Source organism: Lactuca virosa, chromosome 3 (genome assembly GCF_052849685.1).
Source record: "Lactuca virosa cultivar CGN04683 chromosome 3, Lactuca_virosa_CGN04683_v6, whole genome shotgun sequence".
NCBI classification, from domain to species: Eukaryota; Viridiplantae; Streptophyta; class Magnoliopsida; order Asterales; family Asteraceae; genus Lactuca; species Lactuca virosa.
Window position 1 is genome coordinate 10826978 of NC_136428.1, and position 11178 is coordinate 10838155.

The following is an 11178-nucleotide window of genomic DNA, read 5'->3' on the forward strand; positions in this document are numbered from 1 at the left end:
AGAGACTGTCGCCCATATCCTTAATCTAGTTCCCACAAAGAAAGTTGCCAAAACTCCTCATGAGATATGGACTGGTAAAGTACCCAAACTAGACCACATTAAGATTTGGGGTTGCGAGGCTTTCGTGAGACGCGAGACTCATGATAAGCTCGAACCTCGAAGTGAGAGGTGTATTTTCATCGGCTACCCACAGAAATCCTTTGGTTACCTCTTCTACAGACCTAGTGAGAATGTGGTCTTTGTAGCTAGGAGGGCTTTCTTTCGAGAGAGAGAGTTCATAAGCCAAGGAGACAGTGGGAGGCAAGTTGACCTTGAAGAAATTCAAGAGTCAAGTGGTGAAGGAACTTCAAACCCTAGCACTCAACTTGAGGAGGAAACTTCTGTTGAGCAAATTGACAAGTCTGTACCTCTGAGGCGTTCCACAAGGGTTAGGAATGCACCTGAGCATTACTATGGATTCCATATTACTACGGAAGGTGATACACTTATCAGTGACGAGACACTGATAGGTCTGGATGAACCTAACAGTTACGCGGAAGCCATGGCAGGCCCTGAGTCAGCCAAGTGGAAAGAGGCAATGGACAGCGAGATACAGTCCATGTATGACAATCAAGTTTGGAACTTGGTTGAGAATGTACCAGGTTGTAAGACTATAGGGTGCAAATGGATCTTCAAGAAGAAGACCGACATGGATGGTAATGTACACACTTATAAGGCACGACTGGTTGCAAAGGGTTTCTCACAAACTCCGAGAGTTGATTATGATGAGACCTTTTCTCCAGTGGCCAAGATTAAGTCTATTAGGGTTCTGTTAGCCATAGCCGCATTTCATGACTATGAAATATGGCAAATGGATGTCAAAACCGCTTTCCTTAATGGAAAGTTGGTTGAGGATGTTTACATGAGTCAGCCAGAGGGTTTTGTCAACACAGAGTACCCTAATAGAGTGTGTAAGCTTGAGAAATTCATTTATGGGTTAAAGCAAGCACCTCGCAGATGGAATCTTTGCTTTGATGAGAAAGTCAAGGAATTTGGCTTTTCTAGGAGTGAAGATGAATCTTGTGTATATGTCAAGGCTAGTGGGAGTATAGTTAGCTTTTTGGTATTGTATGTGGATGACATACTACTCATAGGAAATGACATCCCAACTCTGCAGGAAGTTAAGTCCTGGCTTGGGAAGTGTTTCTCTATGAAGGACCTAGGAGAAGCTGCCTATATTCTAGGGATAAGGATCTTGAGAGACCAGAGTAAAAGACTAATTGGACTTAGTCAGAGTACTTACTTGGATAAGGTGTTGAAGAGATTCGGCATGCAGGACTCCAAGAAAGGAGAGTTACCCATCCAGAGTAATGCCATATTGAGTAAGACACAAAGCCCTAGTACTGAGGCTGAGATAGCAGAAATGAGTCGAATACCATATGCTTCGGCTGTAGGATCGATCATGTATGATATGATGTGTACTCGACCTGATGTAGCCTTTGCTTTGAGCATGGTTAGCAGGTATCAGGGGAACCCTGGCAAGGCACACTGGACTGCGGTAAAGAATATCCTCAAGTACCTACGGAGGACTAAGGATTGGGTCCTTACTGTTGGGTTATGAGCATTCTAACACTCCTAAGTGTACATGCAACCCTAAATACCTTGGATCTATGTTTTCTCTATTATACATACAATTATGAACATCCAAGGTATTATCCTAATCTAGCATACAAAATAATAAATATAACAAGATAGAATACATACCTCTTTGATGTAGAATGTCTTCATGAAGCTTGAGTGCCTAGTGCCCTAAGTGTGACACCTCAAATGGTTCACACAACACCAAATACACTTGGAATAACTTGAGAGAAACTTGAACACTCCTTGAAATCGTCTAGCCCTCACACTCACACATTAGTGCACAATTTCTTGAGCCATGGGATTCTTTTATATGGTGGCTATTAGGGTTACACCATGTAACTCATAACTTTACCCATTCCTTATGCTCCATGGATTTTAACCTCCATGGAGTATCCATGGGTCACCCCATGGACTTAGTCCAACATAAGGAATCTTAGATCACAAGCCCACATATATAAGAATGAATGATTTACACAATCAACCCATATATTTAATTATTCTCCTTTTGATCACTTAATTAATTCCAAATTAATTCTTGATCAATACTAATTAAATAACCTTATTAATATATTAGAACTTATAATATATTAACCAACCTTAAGTGTTATTTCTCTCATTATAGTCTATCCAAATGCATGATGCCATGCAACCCAAATGGACCATGCCGGGTCGGGTCAAGTCTTACCAATTATAGTTATGGACTTAGACATTAATCCAACAGTCTCCCACTTGGATAAGTCTAAAACTATTATTGCGTATGACTTTAGGAACCGATCAGCAATCGTAGCTCTCAAAAGCTTCTGTCGAACTCTGACCTTGTCGATGAACTCTGACCTTTGTCAATGACTTGTCCATTAGATAAGGGATCATATATTCCTCCATTCTAGATATCATATGGACTGAGACATGGATTATCAATCATTCTCTCTGTCCATTTGTTGTTTCCCGATTTCCGATTCATGATGACTGACTGATTGAACAAATCAAATCAGTCCTGGCTTGGCCAAGCACTCACATGTATCATCTTTAAATCATCGAGGGGCCCACACATATCGCTTTTATCCCGAACGTAAAAGGAATGGATAAACTTCGACTCATATGGCTTGTTCTACTACTTGTTGAATCATACACAAAGGCATGTTTTATAACATCGAGTTACCAATGCGTTTTCGTGCAATCAATGTATAACCAACTCATAGTAACAACTCATATCTCTAGGTTTGAAGAATATAAGATATTATCGTCTCATGATCACTTGTGATAAAATCCATGAAGTGATTCAAATGAGCGCGGGTTGAATCCAATACTCAGAACTTATGAGCACTCATGAGTATTGTAGCACCACTTTGTCCACCAACTTGGACCTCTACAAACCAACCCATGACAGTCTTGATTCATATCTACTTCCAACATATGACCGACTGTGGATGGTTTGAATAACTTAATCATTCAGGAAGAGCGACTTAGTTATTCTGGAAGTCAAAACATGCAAAGTAAAACACAAGAATAAATGAATCAAATATGGTATCAAACCCTATGAATATAAAATAAACACTTTTATTTATCACCATACTGATTACTCATTATTCATTGTTTCAGTTTTATCAACTTTATACTTGAATTTAAAACAATAGTTGTCCCATGCTCCAAGCATGTACACTATGTTTTCTAAACACTAGTCATGCCATACACCAAGTATGCATACTATGTTTGTCTATGATCTTTACTTTGTAAAATAGATCAATTGAACATCACTCCATTGATCCTCTTTTCACAGTCCCAAATCCTTACTGAAAATGCAAGAATTCCAAATTCATGCCATTTAATGAAATCTGTTAGATTCTAAACTTATATGCATTGATCCTCTTAATGATTATGCACAAAGTCAGAAAGACTTGACAACAATCATTACAGAGCATTCCAAAGGAGATCAGCTCCTTGGAAACATCCTTCTTTCATTAAGTTTCCTAATCTTACACAGATTGAATAATTTCTAACTTTGAAACATTTCCATATTCCATTTTGACTATCACTTCTGAACAAGAGTTGCCTCCTTACAGATTATGTCAATATGGTCCTTCCAGAATTAACATTATACTTCCAACTGTCCTTGAGCAACCAATCTTTGGTAAACCTTAGATTGTCCTCGACAATTGCTTAATCATTTTAGTCATATCCAATTCTAGACCTTTTCCCTTCATAATGCCCCAGGCATTTAGAAAATTTTAGAAAGGATGAATATAGCACATGTAATCGATCCTATATCCGAAGCATATGGGACACGATTCATGAAGTCTCACATAAAGACTAAACCAGTCTTTTGCTATAATATTTCCATTTCAATTTGCCAAGTTCTCAAAATTCAGATTATGAAAAGGGATGCCGTAATCATAATCAAATTTTAGAACGCAAATAATGGACCCATATATAGAATTTCCTTATGTTGAGCCATTCCAACATGAAATTCATATATATATCCTTGATTAAATACGATTAAAATCTCAATCTAAGCTTTTAGAATTGAAATGAAGTATAATTTCCTCTCCCTTAATTATAGCAAAACAACTTTTTCAACCCCTGCAACCTCACGAATTGAAACTTTTGTTTTCTATAATTAAGATTGCTAACTTGCAACCTTTGTCATAATTATCATGCTCCCACTAACATGATGATTATTAGCATAAAACTTATGCTCCCACTAGCTTTGACATGTACTCAGAAATCAGCTGACTTTCTTACCAAAGTTTAGATTTCTGATACTAGATTGTTTTGATAAAACTTTATCAAAATCATACACCTCTCTTAGATAGCTCACATGTGTGTCTAAACAATTTTAGAACTATGAAAAGGGATGTCGTAATCATAGTCTCAATTGTTTAGACCTTTGCCACTTCTCACAAGTCCATGTTAGTGTGCCGGTAAACCACACACGCTCCACTAACGACTTTGAGAATGCAAATATCACAATTGCTATCTAGCTAAAATCTACTTAGTGAAAGTGTTTCCTCACCATCATTTTTAAGTACCTACGGAGGACTAAGGACTGGGTCCTTACCCTCGGTGGGAGTGAAGACTTGAGAGTTGTAGGGTATAGTGATGCTAGCTTTCAGACTGATAGGGATAATTTCCGCTCTCAGTCAGGCTGGGTCTTTACCTTAAATGGAGGAGCAATTTCTTGGAAGAGTTCCAAGCAAGAGACAGTGGCTGATTCAACTTGTGAATCAGAGTATATAGCAGCTAGCAAGGCAGCAAAGGAGGCAATATGGCTGAAGAACTTCCTTGGAGACCTTGGAGTTGTACCAGCTATTAAAGAGCCAATGGAAATTTTCTGTGATAGTGAAAGTGCAGTTGCCTTAGCCAAGGAACCAAGGGATCAAGGGAGATCCAGACACATCGACAGAAAATACCATTTCATCAGACATCGAATAGAAGAAGGACTCCTCGTGGCAAAGAGGGTATCATCGGATGAGAATCCAGCAGATCCCCTTACGAAAGGACTGACTCGGGTTAAGCATCTCCAGCATGCTCGGAGCATAGGGCTGAAGGATGATATTAGATTTAGTAGTTAGATAACCTTGAAATTTGTAAAGTGTAATTGACATTAGATGATGAATAAAAGGTGTTTTATTTATGAGTAAAGTGTTGCTATCTCTTGTCGACCGTTTACTATATTTCTTTTGCATGTTTTGACTTCCAGAATAATTATGTTTGGTATATCATATTATTCGAACCTCCACAGTCGGTCATATGTCGGAAGTAGGTATGAATCAAGACTGTCATGATTGGTTGCAGAGGTCTAAGTTGTTGGACATGGCTACAACACTCATGAGTGCTCATAAGTTATGAGCATTGGACTCAACCCACGCTCACTGGAATCACTTCATGGAATTTATCTCGAGTGATCGTGAGACGGTAATATCATATAAGTCTTCAAACCTAGATATATGATTTGTTACTTATGAGTTGGTTATGCATTGATTGTACGAAAACGCATTGGTAACTCGATGTTATAAAACGTGCTCTTGTGAATAATTCAATGAGTAGTAGAACAAACATATGAGTCGAAGTTTATCTGTTCCTTCTTAGATTAGAAGCTGATATCTGGGCCCCTCGATGATTTTGTTTTGACCTATGTACCGGGCCCGGTCAGAACTAAGTTGATGTGTTCAATTGAGTTCTATGTCAAAGAAATCGGAAATCGGGAAACAAACTGCTGGACACAAAGTAAGACACTGTTGCATGTATTTGTCGGGATGATATCTAGAACAGAGGATTATATGATCACTTATCTTAAATGGCGTATCATCATCTTCTCAGTTCCGAGAGACCTTGAAAGAGCTACGATTGCCGATCGGTTCCTGAAGTATTGCAGTTATAGTTATTAGACTTATCCAAGTGGGAGACTATTGGATAAGGTGTCTAAGTCCATAACTATTTCTGGTATGTACTTGACCCGACCCGGCATGGTTCATTTGGGTTGCATGGCACCATGCAATTGGATAAACTAAAATGAGAGAAATAACACTTATGGTTTATTAATATATTATAAGTTATAATATATTAATAATATTATTTAATTAGTTTGATCAAGAATTAATTTAGAATTAATTAAGTGATCAAAAGATAACTAATTAAATATATGGGTAGATTATGTAAATCTTCCATATCTTATATAGTGGGCTAAGAGGCTCCATGGATTATCAAGTTGGGTTCCACCCATAGGATGCTCCATGGACATGGGAGTTACAAACCCATGGGTCATGGAAATGAAGAGTCATGACACATTAGGGTTTACATGGTGTAACCCTAGATGTGTCAACGCTATATAAGAAACCCATTCTCCACCAAAATTGGCTACACATAAGAAACAAGAGGGCTAGAGCCGATTTTGCAAGTGTAAGATTCTCTCAAAGTTTACTCCTTTGCATTTGGTGTTGTGTGAAGCATTTGAGGCATCACACTTGGGGTGCTAGGCTCACAAGGTTTCAAGGATCATAATCAACAACAAGGTAAGTTATTCTATCTTTCATTCAAGTTAAAAATGTTCCCCATGTATGCTAGATAGGAATATAACCTTGGAATTCAACTTTGCATGATTATTAGACAAACATAGATCCAAGGTTATTAGGGTTGCATGTACACTTAGGAAGTGTTAGAATGCTCAAAACCCATCAATTGGGGCCTCCAACTTGTCGAGTTCATATACAAAAATGAATAACTTATAACTTTAAATACATATCAGGAACTGGGTGTTACACCCTTAACTTCAATCCCAATCGACAAAAGCATGCCTTAACGATCATCTCCAAATCAGAGCTGGTCACCCAACTACAGTCGACACATGGCTGAGAATGTCTACAACGGAGTCACCCATGAAGACATGGCGATCAATCTGCTCCATACATAGTTGGATCTATCGCTTGTAAGGGAGGAGATTGCAAATGACATTCGTGAACTACGACGCAGCGTCACTAGAGACTTGGACGCCCTAAACCGTGAAGTCGATCTGTCTAACATGGTTGCTGATTTGAAGAACTATTTATGTTCACTACAAGCATCATATGTCAACATCGTCTTGGGTAAAAACAAGTGCAACAAAGTCAAATGGGTTGTTGGGGTTTTTGTTATCGCTGTTGTGGGGGTGTTAACCTACAAGTTCTAAAATGACTGAAGAACTTTAGGTTATAACATTTCTGTTGTGGGTTTGTATTTTGTTATGATGTGCATCTGGTTTATTGTCCTTATTAGTAAGGCATTTTGTTGCTTGTTTTTTTGTTTCTGGTGGTAGTAGTTGGTGGTTGTAGTTGGTGTTTTTGTGATCATGTTGTTGTGATGATCAATTTTTTTGATGGTAATCATAGGTGATGGTAGTCGTATGTAGTAAGATGCATGTACAAATCATGTTTTAACTTGTCTAATAAATGTAAAGATGTAACACAAACCCATGAATGAAATGTTGGTTAAGTTAAAATATCGTTGTTATAGCTCTGAATGTGCATGTAATCTGTATAGAAACAAACCATCAATCATATATGTGATTAAGTAATACCCAGATTTGTTGATGTTCTTCTTGCGACCACATGACAAAGTCAAACTCTTTTAAACAAAAAAAACAAGGGCCATAATGTTTCTGTTGGGAACAAGGGACAAAATAGAAGAATCTAGTAAATGAGTCATCTTCTTGGGACCACTACAAAGTTCTTGTCTTTAACCCATAAATGGAAAACCATGGAAAAGTTCTTTTTTGTTGTTTTAGTGCTTGCCCACTTGGATAATTGACTGGAAAACCTGAAATACCCCTAATGGGTTAAGTCACATAAAAAGTACTGACTGAAATGACCACAACACCCCTTCAAGGTTACCTGACACAAATACTAAAATACCCCTAATGGGTTTCCCACTTTAAATGACTATCTCAAATGAATAAACTACCTCTACTACTGTAAATACTTGAAATGCCTAAACTATCCCTAACTTTTTAACTATTTGTAATGCCTAAACTAATATTACTGCCCTAAGTATCTCAAATGACTAAACCACCCCTACCTGTTTAAATATTTGTAATGACTAAAGTACCCCGTACACACTAATATAAAGAACATCATACATAATGTAATTACATACACAAATCCATATGTCAAATCTTAAGATTATTATAACACTGATTAACATAACAAACATAAATTCACTTGTTCCCGACCACAATAATAACAGTACTTAATCCACATAACAAATACATAATTAAAACTATAATTAATCCAATTCCATTAGCGATCCAACACTACTACCTTCACCTTCAACCCTTTTAGCAAGTTTTAGTTTAAGAATCCTCTCAGACTTTTTCCTCTTACTTGGTTGACCTCTACTATACACATGCCCAACAACTTCATTAACATTGTCCAGTTCCTCACCTTCATTAAGCCTCACCACTTCCTCGACTTCATTAACCCTCACCACTTCCTCAGATTCGTTTACTCTCACAACTTCGAGTCAGCTTGTGGCCCAACTGAATCACTCATAACATCATCTTCCCCACCCCCTTATATATTCACTGACTCTTGTGTTTGCATAACCTTTTGTTTCTTTGTGACATTAGTTTTAGGAGGCCTTGGCACTTGAGTGCACGTGGTCTTGTTGTGTCCTTTGTATTTGTATATGCCACAAGAAACCTTTTTCACTGCCTTTGAAACCATATGTTTTCCAGACCTTTCAGAAGCATCCCTTATTCTTTTCATGGTTGGCCTGCCCTGACATTCTTCTTTTCAATGGAGGCAATGGGGGTATATAGTCTGTATAAGGCCACATGTTCATTCCATTCATGCCATTAATGGATTGTTTGTAGGTATTATGGAAGAACGCTCCTAGGTACAATGGGTCTACATATGGTCCATCAGGTGTAACATTTAAATATGCTAATGTAGCAACTGAATGAACGCAACCATAGCCATTTAGTTTCCATAACCTATAGTTGCATTCCTTTTTTTCTCACATCAAGAATGTATGACTCATCCATTTTCCTTGTTTCAAACTTCATACCCCCACAAGACACAACCTGCCAATTCCTACATAATATAATGCAAATATTTAGAGTTGAGAGAGGTAAGGTATGTATGAATAAATAAGTGTAGAAACCTTTGCTCAGTTTGGATAATATTCAATCTTGTTCTGATATTTAGACAAACAGAGTAATGATTCCATCCTTGACCTGTTAGTTTCATACTCACCATCCTTTGCATCACATATATACGAATGTCCTCTAACATGTTGATAATAGGTTTCTTCCTAGCATCCAAAATGACACTATTAAAACTCTCTGAAAATCCATTCTCCACAGACTCACAAGATGAATTGTGAACTCTGAAAAAAGCTAAAGACCAAGTCTTTGGATCTCTATCCATAAGATGCATAACGGCTTCAGGATTCAATTTTTCAATCTCTTTCATGACTATGTTAAAATGTGCTTCAGTTGTTGCCTTGCTTGCTCTCCAAAACAAATTTTCAAACTTGGCTCCACTAAACTTCTTTTTAAAATTGGCATATATATGCCTAGCACACTGTCTATGTTCTGTTGTTGGGAATATTTCTTTGACTGCCTCAACCAAACCATTCATATAAAGAAGGAATGAAGTTAGAAATGTAAATATTAATTATACTATGTTTAATATTTATGAAACATACCTTGTGTTGATCAGAAATTAAAACCAAACCACTTCCTTCATTCCAACACTGCAAATCTTCTGAAAGATTTTCATTGAACCATTTCCAATTCTCCTTGTTTTCCACACATACAACCACCCAAGTAATTAGGAATATTCCATTGTTACCATCCCTACCAATAGCACAAAGCAAATCACCTTGGCAAAAACTTTTTAGGAAACAATTGTCCAAGTTAATGATCCTTCTACACCCTCTCCCCCATCCATCTTTGACTGCAGCAAAGCATATGTAAATCTTGATGAAGTAATTCTTACCATCAGGCATTGCATCCACAAAAATTTTAATAGTGGATTCAGGATTTGATCTTTTAATATCCTCACCATAAAACTAGATTCTAGCATAATTTTCTACAACTGTGCCTTCAGCTAGAGTTAATGCATACTTCTTGGCTCTCCTACACTGACTCATACTCACATCAATGCCAAAAGTGGTTTTCACCTCTTCTCTAAGCAATCTGACACCCATCTTTTGATTGTTAAAAAATTGTTAAGTAAAGTGAGTACCTATCTATTTATAAGTGAAAATTGATCCGAATTGGAAATTCTTTGCACAATTATGGTCACTAATAAGAGACTTGATCTGGAATGACTTATCATCACTCATCCATGAACCCCAAAACCTAAATGTAAATTTTCCATCAAAACATTTGGCGAGCAACCGTCTACTATCATTTTTCACAAAACGTAATTGGTAACCATTTGCAACATCATAGTTACAGAGCATGTCTTTCAATTGTTTAGGACTCTCAAACCTCATAACTAACACATATTCCTGCTATTTCCAGTGTAACTTTTCATTAAAAATATTTGGCAACTTAGGATAAACATCTTCATTGTCATCCATGTCTTCTTCTAAAGGCTCGCCTACACCTGCATTCTCACCCATGTCGACATCAGGCCCATTATCCTTTTTGAAAAAAAAATTAGGGCCGCTATGGTCATCCTCGTCGTCATCAGCATCCTCATCCTCAGCCCCATGGTCATCCTCATCCTCATCCTCATCCACATGTCCTGTCTCAACTTCCTTAATTAGTCATGCACCATCAATCACTTATTCCTCTATTTTATTAACAACCTCTTCTTTGTGTTCATCCAACCATTCCTGCATGTTACTATTACCAAAATGGTCTACATACATAGGGAGTATAACACCACATTCATAAGTAATGTCTATAAAATCGGCATAATCCATCTCATTGGTAATTAAGGTCAAACCTTTTGGAAAATCAATATTTGGTTAGTAGTAATAGAGCTTCTCACACTTTTCTGTAGTGAACATTTCGATAAATTCATAACACCCGGTCTTGTCTATGCCTGCAAAATCGATGTTCGACAACATCTA

General features: G+C 37.4%; 1 protein-coding gene across 1 annotated transcript; it reads right to left on the reverse strand.

The window, feature by feature from the left end:
- Window positions 1–9082: 9082 nt before the first annotated feature.
- Window positions 9083–10101, reverse strand: LOC145163299 (uncharacterized). The gene is made up of 3 exons (XM_079082135.1): window positions 9799–10101; window positions 9253–9713; window positions 9083–9182 (listed from the first exon to the last, which is right to left on the reverse strand). Exons 1-3 carry the CDS (start codon window positions 10099–10101, stop codon window positions 9083–9085), a joined length of 864 nt encoding a protein of 287 aa, XP_078938261.1.
- Window positions 10102–11178: the final 1077 nt, after the last annotated feature.